Genomic DNA, 27,795 nt, shown 5'->3' on the forward strand with positions numbered 1-27,795 from the left:
TGTGCAAGCTAGGCCACAAAATGAAGTCATCAGCGAAGCTAAAAAAAATTGCCATAGAAGAAGTTTTATTACTAAAGCTCAAATGATATTGCATTGTATAGATTTCATCCAGGCCTGGATTTCTGAAAACAATCTCAAGTTGAAACTCAGACTTAAGTCTGACATTTTACTCAAATTTTGACTGTTCAAATAAAAGAAAACTCAAACTTAAGTTTGAGATTTTTTTGAGAAACTATTTCTTACAATTTGGGACAATGTTTCTTTTCATATGTAGCCTGGTGACTTATTCCTTGGATCTAAAAAATAAACAAAAAAAAAAAAAAACAAAAAAAAAAAAAAACAGAAGACAACAGAGGTTACATTTCAGAGACTATTCATTTAAAGTTTCATCACTATCTATATCTCACATAGTTTTTGAAATGTTTGCAGGAAAACATGTCTTACAATATGTGACCTTGTGACTCTGACCATTGGCCTCTAACATAAAAAATAATCCCCCATAAACAATTTGTGGTTGTTATCCATTAGTTATGGACACTCTTCATGTAAAGTTTCATTGCTAAAGTTCAAATAATATTTGAGATTTCATTCAAAACCAAGTTGTTACATACACTTTACAGATCCAAAATTAATCACGTGTTCACTAATTTAGGGAACATCACATTCAGCCATTTATCTATTCATTTTTAGTAGTACAAATATTATTTTTTACACGGTAAAATGCATAGTACCAGTACACGAAAATTATGATGTACAATCACTATTATTGAACAATTATGATTGAACAAACTAAGAAATTTGAATAAATGGTACTTAGCTGTCCATGACTTCACATACCAATGAAATTTTATTTTTTGTTAAACCCACCAAATTTAATGTTAAATGAAACCAAAGTACTTGCTTTATTTAACAAATTAATCCATGTCATGTTCTAATATGGTAATTGAATTTTGATTGATAATACATGTTTTTTTGGTCTTTAGGCTTGCCAATCAATGTTAAAAGTGGAGCGAATTAGGACATGCCTTATTCGTCCAAAGAACTGATCCAAAATCAAAGTTTTTGGATCAGCTCTTCTGACGAATATAAAGGCATGTCCTAATTTGCTCCACTTTTAACATTGATTGGCAAGCCTAAAGACCAAAAAACATGTAGTCTGCGTTGTAAATACGTTTGTAGATTAGTGTAGTTGTAGTGTTAGATGTATTTATATGTAGTTTTTGTTATTATTCTCTGTTGATATTGGCCACATTATGTAATTCTTTTCGTTTGTCCTGAAGAAGGGACGGGTTGTCCTGAAAATTTGACAATCTGGTTGTTCGTGTCGTTGGTCATTTTAGTGCTTTGTATATTTTTTTGTATTTGACCTTGATCCATGTTGTGGATCCAACTCTTTGAGGTATCGGGTGTTGTTGGAGCTTTAGTGCTTTTATATATATATATATATATATATATATATATATATATCAATACAGTGCTCCCTCAATATATTGCCCCCCGTTATAATGCCACCCACGTTTATTGCCTGAAAATCCTACAGAACAGATTTCTCCCCATGTTAACATCCCTGATATAATGCCAACCCCACATAATGCCATATGCCACAGATTTTCACAAACAAATGATCAAATTTCATAGGGTTTATCCTCAATAATAATGCCAATTTACCTAACACCCATCAGTAATCACACTTGTACTTTGAGAGCACTGCAGTGAAGTGTGACAATCTAAACAAGGTATTCAGGTGGTCAGATGAATTACAATAATTGCTGAATTAAACTCAGATTATTTAAATATTTATACAGAATAGAGCCCAAATTTTACACAATTTAATTTCTTTTGACTGCCCAATGAATTGTCTGTAATGGTGAATAATATTGCCACCCCTGCTTTATTGCCCAAATTCAATTAATTGGTTGAGAACAAAAGCTGGCAATACAACAGGGGAGCACTGTGTTGCATTCGAACAAAGAAGAATGATATGCAAATGAAAACAAAATTTTGAAGTTATGAATTTAAGGATGACAATATAAAGTATCAGTAACTATTTTGCCATTCTTTGACTGCCAAAAGACTTTCAGTATGACGATATTGTGTAGGAGAGTTTTGTTGGATTTTGTGTGTGTGAAGCTTGGGTAATTTAAAGTTTCTTTAATCTTGTAATGTTTAAATATTTATGTTTTTTAAAGAAACTGTTGCTCATTCCTTTGTGATAGAAATAATGACTTTAATGATTCCATGCTTTATGACAATCCCACCATATATTGTAATACATCAAACTTTTTACATTTCTTACATGGCAATGTAGCGATTGTTTTTGCTCATCTACAATTTTCATTCCTTGGTGATAAGAATAATGACTTTAATGATTCCATGCTTTATGACAATCCCACTGAATATTGTGATATACGATTTTTGTTTTTTACATAATCTTACATGGCAGTGCAGGATAATGATTTTTTTTTTGGTGTGAATTAATTATTGATTTTTTTTTTTAGAGTTAGCACCCATGGTAGCCCTTATAAATGATATTATGTATGTGCATTATATTGAGCTTATGGTTATAATTATGTAGAGTTTTTAAAATATACGGTAAGTCTTGAGGTGATTTCTTTAGACAACTGATACTGTGATTGATAGTTGTATTGTATATTGTAGATATTGAGATAAGGATTGAACATGGGCACTGTTTTAAGACGTTGTATTTATAATGTTTTATACAAAATAGCAGGAACATGATGAACAACCATGACCAGGGTAATTATACATTTACCTGTGTATTTTCTTGTTTGTTATCTGGGTACGAATTGTTTAAACTTTATACATGATAGTTATATGTAGATTTGATGTGAATTGCATTTAATTAATATACCAAATACAAGATGTAAATGATGAATATGATTCCTGTGAGATGTTTGAGGAAAGTTATTTATTTAGAATATCCAAGGACATTCTAAAAATGATTCATGGAGGAGTATACCATTAAAAAATAATGAAATTTCAATGTAAACCAGAAGTAATTCATGTAAACGAAAGCAAACACTATTGGTTTTCAATGATTTTGTTGTTGCACACTTCATACTTGTAAACAAGAGGCCCAGGGGCCTTATAGGTCACCTGAGTATCATGTAACAACCTTCCAATGTTTGAATTAGGTTTGTGTTTAAATATAAGAATTTTACTTTTGGATGGAAGAAACATTGAATAGCTATGTGGTCATGAAGTACATGTGTCATTTTTATGTTCAATCAATAATCCTTTTTAAAAAACCTAGGTCTGAGACATCATAAAGAAAAGGGTTATTTACTCCTTAGATAAAACCAATATAAGAAGATTTTCAAAGAATTTCTACATTTTCACTATATGACCAATAGAGCCCCACCCTAACACAAGAACCCCTGCCCCAGGGGCCATGAATTTCACAATTTTGGTAGAGGGCTCAACGCTCATTATAATTATGCCCACAGTTTGGCTTCTTGATGTCCAGGAGTAAAGAAGAAGATTTTTTAAAATTACACTCATTTTGATGGTTTTTGCCCCACCCCTCAGACCCCAGGGGGGCAGGGACCACGAATTTCACAATTTTTGTTCCCCTCCACCCACAGATGCTATATGCCAAAATTGGTTGAAATTGGTTCAGGGGTTTCAGAGAAGAAGCTGAAAATGTTCAAATGTTAACGCACGACGAACAACGACGGACAAAAACAGATAGCAATAGGTCACCTGAATGATTCAGGTGACCTAAAAAATTATGACTGACTAGTTTAATATTGCACTGAAATAATTACATTGAATAACTTGTCAGACTAGTTTATTATTGTACTAGAGTAATTACAGTATTTTGCTCAATTCAATTCTTTATTGTCCTTGGGTTGTACAACTCAATGGAATACATATAGTGTATATATACAGGATATCTTGTGGTTGGATATGATTATTATCCAACAAGTTGTGTTTTCTATCCCAGAGCCTAGGCAAGTTTTTTAAGAGTTCTCTATATCTGAAAAACAGCAATTTGATCAATATATCAGAAAAATCATCTGAAGACCCACAGAGTACGGTATATCTAATATTGAAGCATCCTCATGTAGTGTAGATTCAAGATTGTTAAAAGCAGACCTTCAGAGTAATGGATAGGCCAAAACAGGAAACCCACCATAAAATGGCTGGGGCATACAGTGTTGCCCTTTCCCATTTGCTGATCTTTCTGTCATTCCATCATAAATGTGGTTGTATTTGATGTATTGTTTGCTGTGCCCAAAGATACTAGAATATAGCTGATTATTGCTCTGACTGACCCACGTTCAGCAGAATTATGGCCCTTGAGCTTTGAAAATTTCACAAGAATTCCGAGTTTTCGATTTTTTTCCCCTCACTACTTGCAGATATTTGGATGATTTTTGTTTTGTAGTTGTATCTGAAGACTTACTTTCATACCGATTGTTAGGCCGTTCTTGGCACTCTGATTTTGACTATGGATAACTTTGTTTACTTGATAAGATATAGGGTTCACAGCGGATGTGACAAGTCGACAGTGGATGCTTACTCCTCCTAGGCACCTGATCCCACCTCTGGTGTGTCCAGGGGTCTGTGTTTGTCCAACTATCTATTTTGTATTGCCTGTGGGATTTATGAGATTGATCACTGCTCGTTATCTTCACCTTTCAGCAAAGTTCTGGCCCTTTCCATTACTTGACAATTTTCCATACTTAAATTTCTAATGTAGTTGTATATTGAAGAGTTCCAGATCAAGATTAAGTTTTCTTTCAGTTGAATTGCTTTCAGTAATTAGTTCATCAACTTTAACAAATGGTGACCTGATTTTTCAAGTGTAAATGTGATTAGGTGTGTGTCAAACTTGACTTTTGTTCATTGGCTATACACATTTGTTCATTGGGTATACACATTTGTTCATTAGCTATACACATTTGTTCATTGGGTATACACATTTGTTCATTGGTTATACTGGCTATACACATTTTTATTAGTCTAACAGGCAGAACATTTGTATTGTATCAAGTTAAAGTCTGCTGAAATGGTGTAGATTGTGAACACGTGTGACGTTTCTGACATCTCAAAAATATATTTTTCATCTCCTCAATATGAAGAGTTGTATGATTTTGGAAATAGGTTTAAATTTTATATTGTAGTAATATTACCATACTTTGTACATCGGACTAGGTAGCTCAGTTAGATCACCAAACTAGTAATACTAGGGTTTGATCCCCAATTGTTCCAAAGATTTTTTCTCCTTCTTTGCTCTTGTCCATTTATAGAACTTGCTGTAATACATGAGAGGTGACTTTACATTTTTACTTGCAACAACCAGGGACTATTAAATGGTCTTTATTTAAAGATCCCCTGGGCCAGTGTGTTCACTCTAAGGAATTAACTTTTTATGGTGCATAGGGATGTACATGCATAAGAACATCTACAGTATGAAAAGATGCTCAAGAAAATCTTTAAAGATTTTCCTCCCAAAAACAACAAGTACAGTTTGTTAAATTAGTATAAAACCATCCTCATATTATGTAGATTCAAATTTGTTCAAAGTGTGATCCCCATGGTTAAAACAGGGGGTTAAAGTTTTACACTATTTGTGCTCCCAAATTTTTGAGTCTTTATCTCTGTATATAAGGAAGTTAACTCGGGTGGGCATTATGGCCCATGGGTCTCTTGTTTTAAATGAATTTAAAACTTATACATCTTCTTATTCATATACAATGCATAACAAATTAAAGCATTCCACAAATTTTATACTTTTGTGCAATCATTAAATTGATCAATGCAAGATAAAAGTTGGTAATGACTAGAACAGATTTCTTTTGCATGGTTTATGCAGAATATGAGTAATATTAAGTTATTGTGCAGCATTCAACCATTACCAATAAACCTGTTTGAACAATGTCTTGTGTGGTTCATTCTTTTACATGTAGATTGATAGAAGTTCTTTTTGATCTGCATTTTCTATGGAAGCAAAGCCTCAATTCCACATTTCCAGCATGACATCTCATTACATCGTGACATTTTCGTGTACGTGTTGCTTGGCCAGCACCACATAATCTACTGCAGGGACTCCACCTTGACCAAGGTCCATACCCTAAAGGAAAATGTGTTCACTTATTCAACACAGTGGATTATTCAGCTGCATTGCTATATCATATTAAATATTTTTGAATTTATATAGCTAATTTTTAAACTTGCCACCATTGGGATTAAAGTCCTCCTCTTCAAAGGCAATGCTCTCGCGTCTTTGACGAAAGTATGACTTTATTGGAAAATTGGTTAAAAACCTTTTCTCCATCCTGGTCATGGAACCTTTCTCCTGAATATTATATCCACAAAATCAAATATCATATAATTATTCAAGAATGGTAATAGTTGTCTTTCTTGTATGTGATATTAGGGGTCTCAAATTTTGTGGTATCAAGTAAGAAAGATAATTTCTCTCGATCTTAAAGGGGCATGGACACGATTTGAGTGGAAAATTTTCAGATTTTACTGTTTACCATGTTTAACTAAAGTATTTCTAATGGTCAACCAAAATTGTTGAGTAACAAGTGAGATACAGCTCTCAATTCTTTGTAATGTAAACAAGGCTTGTGCCATGTTTTTGTTTACATATATATTGCTTAGTAGAAAATAGCATGTTTAAACCAAAATTAGATGTGCCAAACACTAGAAACTATTTAATTGTGTTCAGAATTCTTTTAAAATAAAAAAATCTGCTTTAAACGAAACTTTTACTAGTACATGTACATTCAACCTATGTAAACAAAAATATGGCACGAGCCTTGTTTACATAACAAAGAATTGCATGTATGGGACCTCTGTATCTCCAACGAACCTTGACAAATGACACTCAAATTTTTGTTGATCATTAAAAATACCTTAATTAAGCATTCTAAACATTAAAATTGGAGAAATGAAATTTGAAAATTTTCAGCTCAAATCATGTCCATGTCCCTTTAAGTACTCACACTGTTTTGTGCATTTATCACAGCTTTCATCCATGTAAATATGAGTATTGCTGTCAAAAGACTAGATTTTCCACCCCTCTGGAAATATAAAAAAAAAAAACTATCTCAAAATCTTGTAAAAACAAGCAAATTCAATGAATTTATTGTAATCCAGACATTTAATTTCAAAAGGAGAATCACACTATGAAAGTTGAATGATCTTTAGAATAGATCTTGACAAAACACAATAAGGGCCTTACCAATCACCCAAGTATTGCACTACATAAACATAAACATAAACATGCATCTTTCACATTTATCAGTGATATTGATTTTGGTCAAAAGATCATATATATAGTTCATGGTGTCAACAAACTGTCTGATCATAAGCAACATTTGTGCCAAACATGAACTCCAACTCTACCCCATTACAAAATTATAGCTAAATTTTATAAAATGTTCTCCATTTACCTTGACTTTGGCTATTTGACATTCATCCAAGGTCATGAAATACTACTTTGTCATTACATTCAACCTTTATGACTGGTATAAATTTCAAACATCCCTCTACTATAAAGTATTGACCCACAGAAATTGTTGTTATCAGTTATTTTAGCCTTGGTAGAATAACATTGGTTCAGGATCATAAATGTATAGGCCTTTAATTTTCTGATAAAAAAGTGGTCTGAATAATGTAATAGTGATTTGGGGTTAATGGATAAATTTTATTTTAGATTTATGCTTGACAAAATATGTATGCTTAAATTGTTTATGACTATGGAGAACAATATATGTAACTTTAAGAGTTGCCTCCCTTCAAGTAGGGGTCTAGTAGCGTGACGTCGTGTCCGGATCGAACTCCGGTATTAGTTCACGTACTATTATTATCAAACGTATTTTTACATTTACCTGAATGTTTTTTAATTTAGTAAAATTAATACAATAACACTCAATCATTTATATTTGAGTAGACTATGGCTCCAATCTTCTTTCCATTTTTTGTCATCTAATTCATACTTAAAACCAGAGGTACATATTTGTTTAATTGATATACAGGGTATGTATATATTACATGTTAAAATTATCTGTAAATTAAAAAAAAATTCATGATATGCAATAATGCACTTGTGGAATTAAATAAAACAATTCTGTAATTGTTATATATTTGTTATCTTGTTATATATTTGTTATCTTCTATTATGTGAAAATCATCTTCAAAATGGCTATTTTGGCCAAAAAATGTAAATATAAATTGAGATGCTGTGAAAATATTATGCTGAGAAAGGGCAGATTTTTTAAATGTATTTTAACAAGCATTCATATATGAACATAATATATGCGAGTTTGAATGAAAAATCACAAGTCAATATTAATTCATATTAGTGGTGTTGCAGGGCCGTATTTTTGACTGCCGAGGGCCTGTATTGAGTTCAATTTTGTATCACCATTATTAAAAAAACCCATAAAACTGTGTTAAAATTTCACTTTTAATTATTTAGTTAGACATATTTATTTCATATTTGAGGGGAAAAATTGCAGCATCATACCTCAAACAAAATTTTATGGACATATTCTAGCTAGGAATTCTTCAATGAATTCTGATATTGCCGTTTGACAAATGGGGGTACACGAAATAAAAATACCATAATTCCTCCTTTTAACAAGCACTGGGAGGGGTTCTTGTGGACCTGCCCATAATGTTATTTGGGCATGAACAAATTTGTTGGTCTTGTGTTCTCTCCAGGAGATCTTTAACAGTCGTCCGATGCACTTGGTCTCAGACGCTAGGACTCTTCTGGTCGTCTCAGCTGTCGTGGTCCAGCTCTTGCAGCTGTAGAGAAGGATGGATAAGACTAGGGCTTTGTAAAGTGTAATATTTGTTGAGAAGGTGATGTCTTTACTTCTCCAGATCTTGTCAAGTTTTGCCATGCTGGATGTTGCGAAGGCGAGCCTAGTCTTGATTTCAGTGGTAGAGTGGCCGTCCTTTGTGAGTGACACCAGGGTGTTTGAAAGCTTATGCCTCCTTTAGCTGCTGATTGTTCATTGTGATATGTGCAGAGGTGTTGTTTGCACTGTTGACCATGACCTTGCTCTTTTCACTTTTGACCTCCATGCCATAAGCCCCTGATCTGCTTACCAGTCTGTTGGTGAGGTCTTGCAGTTCACTGTTACTGCCTCCTCGATGTCTTCTGCGAAACGTAGGTTATTGATCGTTTGCCCACTGATGGAGATTGTGGACTCAAAGCCGTGTAGTATCTCTCTCATGATGTTTTCTAGGAAGAGATTGAACAGGGCTGGAGAGAGTATGCATCCTTGACGGACTTTGACCATTGTCTTCAAATACTATCCGATGTTACTGTTGAGGAGTACTGCTTTGTACAGTGACTGGATGGCTTGGATCAGTCCCTGCTTGATGCCGAAGCCTCTCAAAACATGCCGGAGTCCTCTGTTGATGTTTTTTTTTTTAAGTCTATGAAATTGTGGTATAATTCTTTTTTATGTTGTAGGTGTTTTTCCATCATAATATGACAGTTGAAAATCTGTTCGACAGTGTTTCAACCCGCCCTAAATCCTGCTTGTTCTGCCAGATGTTCTTCGGCTTTGGCTTCGTTCTCGAGTCTGTTGAGAATAACTCTTAACATGATCTTACTGGTGTGGCTAATGAGGCGAACTGTCCTGTAGTGTTGACATTGTTGAAGGTGTTCTTTCTTGGGGAGGGGGATAATTAGTGATCTCGTCCACTTTTTTGGCCACTGCTTGGTCTCCCAGATCTTCTGACTTATCGATGTTACAACATTGACTAGGTCACTTCCCCCATGTTTGAGAAGCTCTGCTGGAATGTCTGCTCTAGGTGACTTGCCTGCTGGAAGGCCACGAATGGCCTCCTCTACTTCTTCCCTCATAATAAGTAGAAGTGAGGGTCCCTTGGGTGGTGTTGTCTCCCTTTCAAGCACATGGTGTCTGGTTGTATGAGGTAGTTGTATAGGTCTTCACAGTTCTCGGTCCACCTGGCCATCACTTGTTCTGGTGGGTCTTGGTTAGCGTCTTGAGAGTCTCGTATGCTTTCTTGCTATTTCCTTGCTCCGTACTTTCCTCAATGTTTTTGCACTGATCACTTATTCACCTTTCCTTGGCTTCTTTCATCTTGCTCCTTACGAGCTTATATGTTGCACGGTATAGTACAGCTTCCTATGGGCTGTTGTACTTTGTCTTTTCTGTTCTCTTCTTTTGTCGCAAAGATCCAGGATATCATTGGTTACCCAGGGACGTTTTTTCTTCCTCTGGTAATTATTTCCTCTGATAACCTAGTACCTCTGCCGCTGTTTCCCGAACTGTCTCGTTGAAGTTGGAGGTGAGGTCATTGATGTCGGTGTCCAGCAGACTGAGTGCTTCAAATCGTCTACCGAGCTGTGCTTGGGAAATCTCAGCAACTGATAGGTCTCACAGCTTTTCCAGGTCGAACTTCGTTCGTGGGTTTGCAGATTGGTGATTTCTTTTTCCAGTTTGATTTTCATTGTGAGCAGCACAAGATCGTGATCACTGCCTGCAACATCACCAGGGTACGATCTAGTCTTCGCCCTGTTGATGCTTGACTTGAAGCGCTGCAGAGTCGAGATGAAGTCTGTCTGGTTATGGGTTTTACGATTCGGCGCGTGCCAGGTTGTTCTGTAGGAAATCTTGTGTGGGTAGAGAGTGTTGGCAATGGTGAGCCATTGACTTCTCGCAAACCCCAGTAAGCATAGTCCCCTGTCATTAGTTTCACTTGCTCTATATTGACCGACTGTTTCTGCCCAGATCTCATAGATGTCCAAACCGATCTTTGTGTTGAAGTCACCCTGTATGATGATATCTTTCTTGATATTTTCCACTTGTTAATAAAATTCTTCTACCTCTTGATCTTCGTGGCCCGATGTTAGGGTATACACTTGTTAGATGGTGACGTTCTTGGGTTTGGCTGACTCATGGATAAATATAATCCTGCTCGAGATGGATGTACAATTCAATATGCACCCAGTGACTTCTTTGTGTACGATGAAGCCTATACTTTGTTAATGTTTTGTGTCTTCTCAACTGTACCAGATTTTATGACCGTCATCTGTGTTTGTCTCTCCAAATGCTGTCCATCTCACCTCAACGAGTTCAATAATGTCCCACTGGTAGTGTTGTAGTTCGTGTTCTAGTCCCTTCATTTTGCCGCAAGCGTGGAGTGTGCGAAAATTCCATGTGCCAATGTGCCAATGATAGCCTTCTGGGATGCTTGCCTGAAGGCTTGCTTGGCTCCAGTCGCTGACTTGTCGCTTCCACCTTGAAGCTCATCAGTGGAAGGCTGCATGGTCGTTGGTATTCCGGGCCCCAGTCAATCCGGCATGTTCCATTTGGCTGTGTCTTTCATGTCTTTTCTGGGAGCTTAGATTATTCCTTGGCAGCGCCAATCTCCTCTCCAAAGCTGCAAAGACTGGTTTGTACCAGTCCCCCTCACCACGTTTTGCCTGTCAGCAGAAGCGGAGACCAATGCGTGGAGCCCTAGGAAATGGTCCTGGAGCCAGTAGTGAGAGTTGGGTGACGGGCGAGGACCAGTTTTCCCTGGCAGTTCTAAAAGGACTCTGCTGTCAGAGATGAAGAGGTACCACTCCTGTCTGACACCCCATATATATGTACACCTCATTTTTAAAAAATATATTTTTATAAATATTCCCATGTAAAACTTTGATACCCTATTGTGCCCTATCCTACCACTGGGAGTCGTGATTTTAATAAAATATAGTCTACACCATCTTTGGGATGCTTGAAAGAGGATTTTTGAATGCCCCCCACCCTGTTTTTTGCATTTTCTTGTTTACCCCCCCCCCCCTCCCCATTGAAGGAAGCACAGCTCTTCTTTTGAGTTTGAACGAACTTGAACCAGTTCGATTGAAAATGGCTACTTCGTTCTTGAGTCGAAAATGTTAGTTATGTTTACGGAAGGACGGATAGACAGACGGAGATCCGACAAAAGGTGATGAAATAGGTCAGGCCTGGAGGTTATAAAACTTCTTTTAGCACGTTTTCATACTCAAACTCAAACTCGTACTCGTACTCAAAAGTGAAGGTCAGTTATAAAACTTTAATAAAATTATTTTCACACCCGGATGGGGTACATGCTCATGATTTTTTGAGTATGTTTCGAAGCTTGCTCAGAGTTGTATTCAGAACAAATATGTTTGAGTATGAGTACGGTAAAAGTTTTAAAAACCTCCAGGCTAGGTGAGTTTTCAGCTGAGATGAGCTATAACAACTTATTATGTTAATAAGTTGAAGTGGGGCCATTTTTCGGTGTAATTTTTTTAAAAGATAAAATGAAATAAAATTTCCAGGTCCATGAAATTGAGAGGCGCGGAAAGAGAGATTACACGGAAGGGGGGGGGGGGTAGAATCCCAAAGAACTCGAGGAAACTCCCAAGATATTTGATTATTACAACTGTGTAAACTGATTGAGTACATTGATTATTGATTGTAGTAAACATATTAGGCTAATAACCCCCCCCCCCACCAACCCCCTCCCCGAATTTTCACCCATCTATCACCGTTTTATTTAGGGGGGGGGGGGTACTCTCCGATTTTATAATACATTAGAAAATAAAGAGCGGCGAAGCCAAGGGCGTCGGATTCAATAAATTGTGTAAAACGGGTTACATTGTTGGTTTGATTATTATTTGCACTATCCGCATAAATAATGAAAGTATAGACACACTTTAAAGTAGGCTTAATAATTAAAAATCCCAGGGCTCTCAAACACGGGCGCTTGTTAAACTTCGCAAGTTATGCTATAGATCTATATATAATAACATATTACTGGCGATGTTTATGAAAATAGCGCCTATGCATGTTCTCTAAGAGTTCATTGTTTAATAGGACCGGACCGAAGTTTAGTAAGGTTTGAACTGCCCCCCCCCCCCCCCTCCCCCCCCCCCCCCCCTGCAATGGTTCAAAATGCATAAATAGGCCCTATTTCCCCTAATTTAAAGCAGTTTTCATTGTCTTTAACCCTAATACAGCTTAAATCCGGTGAAACATAATCACATGGGCTGGAACCCCTCCGGCCTCCCAAACTTTATTTGTGGACCGTCGAATGAATGTTTCAGCAGACGATTTGGCTGTCTGCGGATTATTTCGAGAATATTCAATAAGTGCATATCACCACATTTCCCCCAAATATTTCTAGATTCTCTGTAGGAAAATATCCTATAGCTGCTCCTGACTTTGACAAGTTTTTGTAATTTTCGGCTCAACTTATAAAATATGTTAGGCCTAGATCTATATGCCTATGTACAATGGGGCTACTTACCATTTCCGATTTCCAGAACTTGATGTAAAGTTAAAAATCTACGCGCTGTTTTTATCACGCATACACCTAATAATTAAAAATATGCTGATGCTGTCTACTACTTCGTAAAAACAAAAACAAAACGCTTACCGACGATACCCTTAAAAATAACTTAGGCTAAAAAAAAATTTGAATCCTCCCCTACATTGTCATCGAGTAAAATATTTATTAATGGCGGAAGAGTATCACCGCAAGAAAATATAGTGCGTTACATTAATTATCCACTTTTTAGTAAAGGATGAAAATATACGTGTTTTCCCTCGATTTTAGGATGAATTAGATAAACTTCATTGATTTTTGCTATGTTCAAAATGAATTATGATTCATGAATAGAAATAAAAATAGGACTACTTTTCTGTATGTGAAAAATGGTGGAATAGGAATATTGGAGTGATGATGATGGAGACTTTGTGGCAGTCATCTAAAGCAACAGGCTAACTATGGCGGATACAATTCTAAACGTTGGATTAATCCTTACTTGTAACAAATGTAGGGGGATAATATAAAGCCTTGGAGATATAATGGCCTGGATGGTTATCCACATTTCTGTAATATATGTGTTGTGTTTTGGTAAGAATTTACCCATGTTTGTTTCAACTTTGTCATGTTTATTATTTATTTTTCAAATATATTTCATTTGTTGAGGTAATTTATAAAACGGCGTTATAAAGTGGTATTGGTTATGTACAGGACTGCAATGTCGGTGATCTTTTATGGTAGTTTGAAAGTATCGTTGGCGGATCTAGAATTTCTATCACAGTCACCTTCACGAATTATATTATTAATTGCAGTTTCAAACAAATATAACACTTTGATAGACCAGTTCAATTAATAAAGAAAAACTGAAGATTATGAGGGGAAAAAAAGCCCCTATGATTTTCAAGATTTTTAACTGAGTTAACAAAGTTACTGATTAAAAGAAAAATTGCAAGTCACCTGGCAGGCTATCAGAGCAGAACACATTTAATAGCTGCATGCCTATAGTGTTTATGTGATAGCTGGGAGAAAAACTTCAAAGCTTTCTATTTAGGTCTATAAATTCTACACACCAGTATTTCTCGGTGTGTACATGTGATACAGCCACATTTTGTATTGAAGTGGGATCAATCAATATTTTGGGATATTACTTTAATGCAGTGTAGAGCATTGATCTGTCAGCAGTGTGTGAATATTCTTTTCCGATATTTCATTTTGCATAACTATACTTAAAGACAATGTACAGTATTGCTTTTAAATGTACAATATTTGCTTAATTTGTAATGAATGGTAAATGCATTTGATAGCAGAAACTAATGGTGTAAAAGCAGATAATCTTTCAAAGTGATATATGATATATATTGATCTATTACCGCTATTTGCATATGTGTATTTTTGGCTCTTACCATTTATATATAATTCAGCATTACACAGACCTTGGAATAGGCTTTAATTCTCTGTTACTAAATGATCAGTTATCATTCTCATATGTACACTCTTTTTCACACCAATTTTTAAAGCTACCCTTATTCCTTAGTTGATTTAGGGGGAAGTCAATTATTTTTTATTTTCACTGACCAACCTTAAAATTCACTGGCCTCAGTCTTTGGACCAGTGAGTTTTCATGAAAGCTGATTTTTACAATTACTGATACGTAGTCTTTGTAAACTGAAAATCTGGAAGTTTTCTCTGACATAAATATCTTTGGACTTTGGAAGTTTTCTCCAATTCCTTTGAAACATCAGGAAATCAAGGAACATTTGATATGTCCTGCATACCAGATTTAAATTTGATTTTTGCAAATTTTGCACATTAAACCGGTGTCATATTAAAAAACCGTGAGACAGTGAATGATTGTTTTAGAAGTATTTGAAAATATACATGTAACATGTCAGCACCACAGATATTTATTTAATAAAGTTACATTTTGTGTGCACTATGCCTAAATATTAGGCAGGGTTTCAACACATAGTACACTCACCTTCCTTCGGTATGTGCAATGTGTTTTGGCATTGTGCACGCAAATTTTAACATTTTTATGCAGTCACCGAGTCCTGTCAATATTTTTTTCAAAATATTAGGGTTTTGTATTTAAACTTCTACATTAAAGGGGAGTTATGAAATTTAAAAAAAAAGGGGGGGGGGGTCATAGTGCTTGTTATTGAGTTTCATTGTGTTAAATATGATCTTTCTGCACTTAGAATATACTTCCAATCTATTCACATAAAGTAGTTTTGTTTGTTGGTGTCAACACAACATATAAAGCAACACAAACCAATTTTTGCATCAAATTAATGCATACTCATGTCTTCTAACAATATTGATTATAGAAAAGTTAATGCTAAATTATGACCTTTTAGTGCTTACAATACAGAAAAATTCATATACAAGAATTTGAAAGTTAAAAAGAATATATACTAGGACTATTTTTTATAATTTTTAATTGCATTTAAGATATAAAGTGTTGCCTCAAAATTAAAAATGGAACTTCAAAAGATTGGGGATGCAGATGAAATTTTCAAATTATTGGTCAAAATATTAAATTTTTGATATATAAAATTTTGGGTGAATTAAAGACTAGGTGTTTTTGATAATCAGTGTTCTTTTGGAAGAATGTACTAAACAAGTTAATGAATTTACAACAATTAAATTAGTTCCCAAGTCCCTACTATTTGTATCATGAATTATAAAATTTAAGTATATATCAATAGTTATATAGATATTGATATATTTGATGAAACTGAAAAATCATGCAGATTTAAAGCTTTCCACCACAAAATATTGTTGTTTTTAAACCTTTTAAAGATTTGAATCTACATAAATATTTTCAATTGGATAAGTTCAAACAATGAATGTATCGTATATTTATATATCATCCTGTGCAGTAGTGCTCAATAGGTGAGAAGCTAACATCTTTGATATATGTAGTTTATCCAAACGTGGAGTGGTTCTGTGTCACAATGGTTAGCATGTTTGGTTAGCAAGCAAAGGGCCCAGCCTGGGTAAAAAAAAAAAATTGTCAACTATTTTTCTGATCTCAACAGAGTTGTTTTTGTTAACTTTATAGGAAAATTTTAATAGGGTATCGAATATGTATAGTATACAATAATTTCATGCCTGCTCGGGAAACAGTCAAAACTATTGTCCCGAAGTAGTGGCGAAGACCTGGGAAACTGTTGTCAGAGGCCATGAACCGAGGACGACAGTTTCCCGGGTCTTCACCACTACCGAGAGGCAGTAGTTTTTACTGTTTCTCTAGTAGGCATGAAATAATTGTTTCATAACCTAATCTGCTAATCGGGCAATAATTTCTCACATGACCTAGAAACTTCGTCACATGATCGGGTAATAGTATGTCATGTGATGAATTGTTTCACCCCTGCCCATTTTGTGTAACTTTCTCTGCTGATTAAAATTGGAAATTAGAAAAAAAAATGTAATATCAATGTATATAGTAGATCAGATATGAGTATAATAAACTAACAGGAAGCTTGATAATATATTATATTGACTAAGAGCCTCGGATGTTATAATGATAACAGTCAATAAATACCTGATATTTAAATAATGTTTATTTGGAGGTTTTTGGTCCCAAATTTGCAGTCCATGCGAAAGTTTTTTGGACCACACAGGACATTCGGTCCTATGTAATCAATGAACACACCGGACCGAACCAAATTTTGTCAGACCGAAAAACCTAATGTAAAAAAGTGAAACACCTGAAAATGCAAAACCAAGGAAATCTTATTTATTATACTAAAGGGCTGTGCGGTGCACCGAAAATGTCGGTGCACCGCGATTCATAACATTCGATTCGATGCACCGATTACAAATTCCGGATTTCGGTTCGGTTCGGTTTAGATTTTACTTACACTAAAACAACAAATATGGCGTCCGAGTGATGTTGAAAACGTGGATTTTTATGCAACAGAGACTTAAATCAGTGCTGTGTTGAGAGTTAGAATTTTCACCAATCAGATACCAACAGAATATGGTCCGTAAGATTATTGCAGTTTATCTTTACATGACATATATAGCATTTTCTGTCAGTGGTGGAGTGAAATCAACATCGTAGGTAATGACACATATAAGAGAAGTATAAATCAATAAAGGAGAGATTTTCATAGACTCTCAATTGATAAAATTGTTGAATGTTTGCATACCAATGAAAACAATATCATATACATTTAAGATTCACTATAAATTTGTGCAAACCAAAACTTATGCAGCACATTAATATAACAAAATTTGATAGACTGTCAATGTTTTCTTTTTTCTATCAAAGTTATAAAATATCATTATGAATAGATATGATGCTTACAAATGACGACATATAGTTATATAACCTGAATAAAATCAAATCAAATATGCTACTCATTAAAATTGTTTATTTCTGTGGTGTCATTAGATAAATTGGACCTAACATGAACCGAATCGAAAATAACCGAACCGTGCTGTTCTGAATCGAAACCGAACCGAATCGAGGTAACCCTGAATTGTCCCAGCCCTATTATACTAGTAATACTATACCAGGGATCCCTCCTGTATATTACTTTAGATGGTCCATGCGGTTTTAATCACATTCATTTACATATTTGGATTTGTGTGCTATTTTTTCTTATAACAAATATTTAAATGACTCCGCATCAAAATAGTAAAGTTCAAAACCGGACACTGAGACATCGGACATTTCGGTCCGGTGTAAAAAATTATGCATCGGACCTCAGGCACTGTACATCGGTCAGGTCCGACGGTCCGATGTCTTTCGCATAGACTGAATTTGGTGCCTGTGATCAGCACAGATCAAAATGATGTGGGAAAATAATGTGTCATTCATGAAATCATGAACTTTATGATTGAAAAAAAAGTATATATACATACAATTTTCTCTATATTTCCAGGATTTTCCTTAGGTTTAGAAATTTACTTCAATAATCCAAGTGATGGATACTTCCTAAAACCAGTATATCATAAGAAACAGTCCTGGGACCCTCTGACACGGAAGGAGGATTTTATTGTCACCAGACCATCAGAGGGTTATGTGCTGGGAGTAAAGAGTGGTCCCTATGAAAAGGAACAAGTGATTCCCCAAGATATATCCAACATCTATCCAAATCTTGATCATGTAGACAAACCCATACATCATGGAACTGTGTTTGGGAGGGATGTTTCTGCAAAGATAGTTACAAGTAGCCTTTCTCAAAAATATTCCAGGCTTCAAGTTCTGATTCATGCAAGTCCCCATAAAAACAGCAAGAAGCAGGAACACCTGGTCAAAGGAAGGACTACTGATTCATCTCACATTACAGACGAAGGACTGTGTGGTCATGTGTTCGTTCAACACGAAAAAGAGGAATTGTCCTCTATTTGTGTCCTTGGGGCTGGCGACAGTGCATGTGTTAATGGTATAACGCTACCCTCAGCATGGTGGTATGACAATTCTACAGTACAGGTGTACTATGCGTTTTCACAGAAGGGTGAAAACCAAGAGTGTGCAAGTGCATCCAACTCTATTGTGCCGGGACGGTTGTTTGAGAAACCTGTTATGAGCAGTAGGAGGTTTCTAGCAAGCACTACATTGTCTAAAGATTTGAAAAGTTTTCACAGAGAGAGGGAAGATGACATATTGATTGATGTTCCAACCAGTGCCCTGGATCCTGGCACTGTGTTTCAAGTCCCAGTGAAATTTGATGCAGGGTCGGACATGAGAAATCTCGTAATGAGGTAGGACTGTGATGTTTAATGAATGTGAATATTTTCTTCAACAGGTTCATCGGTAATAAAATGAAAGACATTTAGACTCTGCCACTTGTAGAAGTGTATTTTCAAACTGCTCGGGAAAATCCATTTTTATCGCTGTAAATTCTTATTTGATTTGATTAAGGGTGTGTTCACATCCTCAGAGAGGTGTTGCACATTCTATTGTGCTCATCTGAAGCCAATATGTTACCCCAGTAAATGTCATTAGAAAATGTTGAAGCATGTCATCAATATCTGAACGACTTGTCTAATCAAATTTTGCAATTGTGCAGTGCTCGGGTGAGACAGGGTTTAATGATTATTGGAGCTGAGGCAGATCGAGACAGTCCATGGCAGGTTTATGTGGATGTAGACGAAAACAGCAAGGCAGCTACTGTAACAGCCTATCTCAAAGATCCACAGAGCTATAGAATATCTAATGTGTAAGATGTCACAACCATCTATTTAAAAAAAATATGTACAAAGTACATGTATCTGTAGTATTGTATTCAAATTTACAGCTGACTGAAGAGATTTATTTTTGAACCAGACAAGTAAATACATTTCAATACAATCTGTATAGTGTACATGTATCTATAGTATAGTATGCTGATATCTAGCACATGATCTAAAGATTTTATTTATATGTAATTGCCACTTGGTGAAAAAATACATGTTGAGCATTTGAATTGAAACAGTTTTTCCATTTTCAATACTTTACAGAGGACTCTATTTTTCTTTGCTTTAACAGAGTTCAGGATGTTTTTGCGTGGCAGTTGCAAGTTGAGTCTTCAGTCAGAAATAGGGAGGCGGGAAGGGTGGTTTGGAACATCAAATATGAGAAGGACAGTAGAGGAGAGAGATATTTTTCTTCAGATAGCCAAGTGATATCAAAGATTAACCTCAGGGGCAAAGGAAATGAAAAGCTGGTCACTCTTATCAAGGTATGACACACTCATAACCTCAGGGTTCTCATCTAAAAAAGCAAATATAACATCTAAAGTTATTTGGCTTTTTACTGCATTTTAAACCTATTTCATCATAAAGGACTTGACTCTGTATTAAAACTGTAACCAGTAACGCTGCAGTGAAAAAAAAGTTTTCCATCCTAACACACATTTAGATATCTAATTGTTTGGTATTAAAGACATTCTTGACTTTCGTTATTTTTAAAAATCAATAATTACTGGAAATGAATATTTCAATTTTTAATTGACTGCATACTTTCCATCAGTATTTTAGATTTTGTTGTCACTTTTCTTGATTTGATTCCAGGTGGATGAGATTTTGAACTTTGCAATGTTGACGGGTAAAATACAGGCCTATCCTCTACATGTTTATCTGGTGAGAGACTCTGATACTTTAGTCAGTGCTCTTGGACATGCTGCGTGCCACTCAAAAGAAACAGATGTTCTCAAGGTTTGTTATGTTCACAATAAGCATACATGTCATCAGGCCAAAAAAAAAAAAATATGTTGGTTTCCACTTTCATCTCAAAATTTTTAAGGGTTGGTAGGTAGATGTTGTTTTTGTTTTTTATTTTATTTTATAGGTTGAATTATTTTTTTTTAATGATTTAGTATTCTACCATGCATAAACTATAGTGATTATCTAGTAATCAAATAAAAGTTATATGATGAATCAAAACATTTCTTTCACTATACTGTAAACAAAAACTGTTTCTGTGTTTTGGAATCTGTCTAGTGCATAATAAATAAGTCAATAATATATACTCTTGTTGTAGTGATGACATTCGCAAAATCTGTGAGAATAGAAAAAAACGTGTTAGGGTCGGCAGAAATTTTTATGGTCGGTCGGGAAAGTGGAAACCAACATATATTTTTTTTGCCTCAATTTCTGAACAGGATCAGTGAGATTGAGCTTCAGAATGCAAAATGTTTTGCATCGTCTGTCCTGTGTTAACAATTGAACATTTTTAATCTCTTCTTGAAAACTACCATACCAATTCTTTTCAAGTTTTGTATGGAACCTCTTTGGGATAAGGGGGGCATGAATTGTAAATTTCGGGACTCCTGCAACTGTGGGGCCTTATAGGTTGGGCAAAGTCTGCCGGGCAAAGTCTACCAAATATTTACCCATTTTCAAACATGCTCTTCATCTGTAACAAAAACTAATCGAAGACAGGAGAACCTCTACCAAAAATGTAAATTTCATGATCTCTAGAGTAATGCTTCTGGCTTTAGGGCAGGGCCAAACTTGGTATATTTATGTGTTAAACATTTGAATAGCATCTATTTGATACTAAATTGAATCTACGTGAATATTTAGAAGTCCTGTAGCAAAATTTCATGATCCCAGGGGTAGGGGTTTTACTTCCAGGGTAGGAAGAAAATGGTCACAGTGATTTATTGTCTGTATCATATGAAAGACTTCTTTAATTTTCCTGATACCATATGAATCTAAATGCATCTTATGGAAAAGCAGAAAAGGTGGTACTAAAATAGTAAATTTTACAATTTACATCGAAAATAGTCATATAGTATTAATTTAACATGTTATATTATGTAAAGTCTTCATCAATATGGACACTTTTAGGGCATTTGTGTTTAACATGTCTTGTTTTATATTGTTGTTGAATATTAGAACTTAGATGTGCAGAACAGTAAATTTATGATTTCGCAGCCTCTGGGGCTAGTGATACCTACCTACCTATCCTCTTCGTGCCCAGTGGCACATAAGGCTGATACCAGATCCCTCCATTTGTTTCTATCCATAGCCATCTTTTCTATTTCCTTCCAGGTTTTTCCCATCTTCTTTATATCACTTCCTATAGTCCTTCTCCATGTCTCTCTAGGTCTTCATCTGCTTCTCTTTCCTTCTGCTGGAGTCCATTTAAGTGCTGTTTTTGTGATGGATTCGTTTCCTTTTCTGACGACATGACCAAGCCATCTAATCTGTCTTTGTTTAATCATTGTGATTAGATCTTTCTGCCCTGTTCTTTTATATAGATCTTTGTTTGATATTTTCCTGGGCCAGTAGATCTTGCATATTTTCCTAATAGACATTTTGTGTGGAATCCGGACAGCCTTTGATTATCTTTTTGCGTTAGTCTCCAACATTCTGCACCATACAGCAAGACTGATAGGACATTGCTCTGGTATAGTCTGATCTTTGTCTTTTCGCTGATGTTACTAGTCCTCCATATTTTATTAAGTTGGTGAAATGAAGCTTTTGCCTTTTGTAATCTGCTGGTGATGTCTTTTTCTGTTGCGTTGTTTTTGCTAATTGTGCTTCCAAGGTATGTAAACTCATTTACTTCTTCCAAGTTCTCATTTTCTAATTTTATTTGTGGTGGTGCAGGAACAAACTGCATGGTCTTTGTTTTCTTTTTGTTTATTTTAAGGCCGATCTTGTTAGCATTTATATTCAGTTCGTTTGTTTTCTTTTGAAGATGGTTAGCAGTAGATGATATTAATGCGATGTCGTCAGCAAAATCTATGTCTTCTAGCATAGATGTCAGTGTCCATCTTATTCCTCTGCGTTTGTTCCCAACAGTTCTTCTCATAACCCATTGGGGCTAGTGATACTTTTAACTAATACTCATGACTAACAAGTCCTGCAAGCCTCTTGTTTGAAAATGTTCTGTTTGTTGCATAGCTGCATCTGTACAAAAACTTCATCTATATTTTGTTGTGTTTGTAAATCACCATACACAGGGTATTGATTCTACAACTTTGAACAGCTCAAAATGATGGATAGTTACATGTGAAATGTTACACAATGACTAAATCTCTGTGTAACTTTTATATGAAGGAATCATTGACATTTTACTCTGATATTTCCACTGAAATTGATTGAATGCACAGACTAGTAATGGCTCAGTGCATATTGCTTGTGGGTCTCAGGTTCATCATTTCATTGTTGGGTTTTTGTTTTTTAAACGATAATATCGACTATGATGACTTCATGATTTTGGACTTCTTTTCTTTGATATTTCATGAGATATTATTACTTTAATTGCTATGTAATGAAAAATCTGTAAAATTATGATTTCCTGCCAAAGAATTATTTATAGACCCAAATCTGTGAGTTCACATTGTATGAAAAGGAATATGCTTTTGGATTTCACTTTACTCTGTCGAAAGGTACTTGTGACTCGCAAAACATAGAGTGTAAAGCTTTTACATTAATCACATGTGAACTTTTAAATTTACTGCTCCATGCTAACAGTTTCTATGAACTCTTGAATTTACTGCTCCATGCTAACAGTTTCTATGAACTCTTGAATTTACTGCTCCATGCTAACAGTTTCTATGAACTTTTGAATTTACTGCTCCATGCTAACAGTTTCTATGAACTCTTGAATTTACTTCTCCATGCTAACAGTTTCTTGTGTATTTCAGGTGGAACCTGACTGTTCATACATTTATGTAAATGGTTCAGAGAGTCGGGGATCCCACAATGTGACCATTATCACCAAGTCAGGCCAGCACACAGCTTTTACCAATGTCAGGGTGTGGATACCAATGAATCCTCTAGATATTCAAATTTCTGATAGTAAACTCAGCAGAATTCGTTCCTGGAAAGTTGGCTCACTCAAGAACAAGTGGAGGTAATTGGTTGATCCTATGTCATTCAGTGTTAAATTTGTTTGATCAGCTCTTATAGTCAAGTTGATGTGTTGACAGTGTGTTTAGAAATGAAATGCAGGTAGATGGAAGATCTTAAGTGATTTAGGAAAACGGTATTGCATATGTGTCCATAGGGGATTGTTAAGGTAATGAGCAACATCAAAGGATAAGTCTTGATATTTACATGCATCTGTTATCGATAATATTGTAAGTCAGTGGTCAGTATGTACAAGATTTCATTGGTCAATTTAAATTTTCAGTAAATCTTCCTTTTGTATGTTTAGAGTGTATCTTAAATGGAAATGTTTATTTTTATGTCAAAGGCAAACACTTTAATTCTGTTGGGTTTTATCAAAGATTTTACATAACATGAGTTTGAATTGTTTATATGGCCATGGGAATACTTTACAGATCAAGGCATAAACGAGTGGTGGATTTGGGTATGCTGACTCATACTCATCCAAGCGTCCTTCTCGGTAAAAAATATAAACAGTACGGCAAAAGTTGTCAGTTACGGCTGCAGCAGGCCTTGGTGGATGTGTACGCTAAATTTTACATAGCCACTCCAGCTGGCTATAACTACTTTGTCAACAGACAGGCTTCCCTGAAGATCACAGACCTTCTACAGCATCAGCTACGTGTTGCAGATCCAAGAATTATTAGTTTGAAGGACAAAATTCTTCAGGGCCAGAGTCCTGGACTGACTGAAGTCCAGGTAAAACTTTCAAATATTGTTGTGATATAAACATTTCAATTGAAAAATTCAGAATTTGAGTTCTCTCTTAGAGCTGATGATGAAACAGAGCAGTTGAAACATTTCATTCTCAAACTTCACATGATTTAGTGTAAGCAGTCATAGATTTTGGTACAATAGATAGGATGTTATACATTAGCTATCATGTTTCATTTGTAGGTAATATCTGCCAATGGGAGAGTGTTAGCAGCTAGAGTTGTTCGTGTAGGAAATGATAAAGTCCAGATAGAGCGGCTTATTGTCAATCTTGTGACTGGAATCAGTCTTGATGTCTATCCCTCTAAAGAAGTCCCAGGGGCCTGGTCAGCAAGAGGTCATATATACAGCAAATTCCAAACCCAGTGGCAGGTACGTATGCAAATAGAAATCAGATGACATATTAAAAGACCTCAATTTTTTTTTTAAATAAAACCATCGTAACTTCGTTTTTCAAAATGATAATAAAGTAGACAAATTTTTGTCTGTCTTGGTTTTTCAGAGTGGAATTTTGGACATACATATTGAGTTTAGTGATGGTACACGATTCCCATTAAACAAAGTGTCAGATGCAGATTTCTACCTGGAGGTGGAAAACAGAAATCAAATCTTAATTAAAGTTGTTGGAAATTTTGTCAGTAACCTTTCCAACATCAAAGTGTATGCAGTTTCAGAGGGCAGATCAGAATCTATCAAAGTGTCTTTGAAACAAGGGGAAAGTTGTCCAAAGAAAAAAATGCCAACCCTTTCCTCAGGATATGTAATAACAGAGGCAGATTTTTCACATGCCAACCAGGTTCAGAGTGACCGATTGTTCAGTGATGGTCATTATGGAGACAATAGAGCCAGTGACAGATATGACAATTTCTATATGCCAAAGAAACCTCAAGATCTAGATAAACTTGTTAAACATCAACGAAGCCACGTAGATCAAGATGGAAAGAGCAAGAAATTATCTCATACTAATCCAAACTCACAAACACTAGTTGTTTTAAATGAACTGGAGAAAGATCTTGCTAAAAGTAATCCACAGATTCAGGATGTTTCTAGCCTCAACTCTCAAACAAAGAAAGAACTGTTACAGAGTCCAAACCATTCAAAATTAACTCCCTTGGAGATTGGCATGTATGTGCTGATTGCTGTGTTCTGTGTTGGCATTTCTGTATTTCTCATAAACTGTATAGTTTTCATGGTGAGACACAAAAAGAAGAGAAAAATCCACAAGAGAAGTCACAAAGACCCAGTATACCAGGCAAAGGATTGGGTGTGGATTGGCAGGGCCACCTTAGAACGCAGCTCTGTGAAGACCGAATGTTCCCAGTCCCTGATGCCTGCAGAGGATTTCAACGGAAACCACACAAGTCATTTACGCTCAACATCCAGTCAGAGCAGATCCTCCTCAAGCCGTGGAAATAGTGCCAATAGCAGTAATCGTAACAGCTTCGTATCAACAATCAAAGGATCGGAGTGCAGCATCCGCATCACGGCGAACCCTCTGTCAGACGACACCAGCAGTAATGGCCATCGTAACAGTGAGACTGCCAGTCAGGCATCTAATGCAGTCCCACAGGAGAAGTGGGACTACGAGGCAATGGGACTGTCTTTTGATCAGTTGGCTGATTATTTTGACAATTTGAAAGAGTCTTCAGCGTAAGGAGTAGTATTAGGTCCTGTACACACACCTGTGCTACCTGTTTATTTATGACCTGTACTTATACATATGTGATATTCATTTATTTAAAAGAAACCCAAACTTACATTGGCATTGGTATGATTTTTTTATCATTTCTTTAGAGTTTATTGTTTCTATTGATATATTCTTGTTTATCATGTTTATATATACATTTACATTGAATTGTTTTTATGGATTTTTTTTTAAATATCCCACCTGCTATTTGTATTTAAAGTAAGTTTATACTGTCGTTGTTTTACGAATTTGTTTACACTCTTCAAAAAAATACAACAGGCACTAATGAAATGTTAACTTGCAATATGCTTGCCATATTTGTATTTCTGAGCAAAGTCAGTAGAAAGTGTGCACCACTAGACACTTCCCCAGAGACTATGATATTAATGTTGTGTTTATGTAAGATAAACTGCTACGTATTTATTATCAAATAAACAAAAACAGGTTACCCAATTGACAATAACCCTTTTAAGAATGTTGAATACACAACTTCCATTATTTGTAAATGCTATATATGATGGAATAGAGGTTAGACATTTCATTTATCCAAGTCACTTGTATGCTAATTATAGCAATGTATTGTGTTCAGCTAGAATCTCTGTTTAGAAATGACAGTTTATGTCCCACTTTATATAGTTTTAGTAGTTGTAGCTACTTAGCTTGTTTCAGATGGTGCATTTTACAAATTTTCAAGTTAGATACATGAAGAGTCTGATATAATTGATGTACAACATGGACTGGAAACCAAAAAAAAAAAAATGATTTAGCATCAGACCTTGAAAGTTTTACGCAGTCTTAGCATATTTTCTTTGTTATTGAACAATTGTGGTGTTCAGTGACATGTGATTATCTTGGTTGTTATAGTAATTCATACATGTTCAAGAATTATTATTGGACAAGGATTGATCAACTCCATAATGCAATGATGATTTTGTTGGTGCTTCTGTAAATGCTGGAATCTCAGTGTTTTTTCCTCGTACTTTTTTTTTCTACAATTAGGTACAAAGAAGAAATCATGACTGAATGAATGGACAGTATGCAATACATTTCATTCGGAATACATTTTATTTTCCCCCCTTTCCAAAATCCTAAAAGACAAATAATTTGTTTTTAACTGTGATAAGTTCAGATATTTATCTTTTCAATCTTGATTTAAAGTACAACCACGGATGTTGTGAAAAATCACTAAAGCTTTACATATGAATGTTAATATCAGAAAACGTTATGTCGGGTATGTAATGTGTGATTTTCATTGTTTTCAGAATAGTAGAATTGGTTGTTAATTTTCCTTATTGTGAATTAATTTACAATTAAACAATTACACCCATTAATTGGTCATTCTTTCAATTTTTTGAAATCGTTTTACTAATGAACTGTTATGTACATCAGTGTAAATTCAAATGTGTAAATTCAACAGTTCGTTGTTGAGGGAACTGCTACTCATACGGTTTTATTAAAGGGACTGGTTCACGTTTTTCGGAAGAAATGTTTTTCAATTTTGATGTTAAAAATTGAAAATATAGCTCATTTAATGTTGACAACCAAAATTTGGGCCGTCTGAATGCAAAGATAAGAGCAATATCTTAGCTATGATTCTGTGTTATGTAAACAACGACTTGAGTCTTTATGTAAACAAACAAACCAGTGAAACGTTAATTTTGTAATTTAAAGCATTTTCATTTTGTACAATCACAAATTTTAACTTTTAAATGACACATGTTACCTAAAGTATACTTGAGATGTGATAT

At 35.2% G+C, this 27,795-nt stretch overlaps 2 protein-coding genes and 1 long non-coding RNA gene across 3 annotated transcripts in view; 2 read left to right on the forward strand and 1 right to left on the reverse strand.

Moving 5' to 3' along the window:
- The window catches only part of LOC130054903 (uncharacterized), a 21,528-nt gene extending 15,619 nt beyond the window's left edge, over window positions 1–5,909 (forward strand). The window contains exon 7 of the mRNA XM_056165994.1: window positions 1–5,909. This exon is cut by the window's left edge and continues 225 nt beyond it. The gene's annotated coding sequence lies outside the window, so the exon portion shown is untranslated.
- LOC130054904 (uncharacterized) lies at window positions 5,335–13,609 on the reverse strand. Its single transcript, XR_008803269.1, has 3 exons — window positions 13,285–13,609; window positions 6,981–7,058; window positions 5,335–6,325 (listed from the first exon to the last, which is right to left on the reverse strand). It is a non-coding gene; the product is annotated as an uncharacterized LOC130054904 (long non-coding RNA).
- Window positions 13,610–13,612: 3 nt separating this feature from the next.
- LOC125674196 (transmembrane protein 132B-like) lies at window positions 13,613–27,378 on the forward strand. Its single transcript, XM_048911292.2, has 9 exons — window positions 13,613–13,893; window positions 18,201–19,023; window positions 19,332–19,481; window positions 19,790–19,982; window positions 20,314–20,457; window positions 23,403–23,611; window positions 24,042–24,345; window positions 24,544–24,732; window positions 24,863–27,378. The coding sequence occupies exons 1-9, from the start codon at window positions 13,845–13,847 to the stop codon at window positions 26,012–26,014; spliced, it is 3,213 nt and encodes a 1,070-aa protein (XP_048767249.2). The 5' UTR covers window positions 13,613–13,844; the 3' UTR covers window positions 26,015–27,378.
- The last annotated feature ends 417 nt before the right edge of the window (window positions 27,379–27,795 follow it).

The sequence above is a fragment of the Ostrea edulis genome, chromosome 1 (genome assembly GCF_947568905.1).
Source record: "Ostrea edulis chromosome 1, xbOstEdul1.1, whole genome shotgun sequence".
Classification (NCBI taxonomy): Eukaryota; Metazoa; Mollusca; class Bivalvia; order Ostreida; family Ostreidae; genus Ostrea; species Ostrea edulis.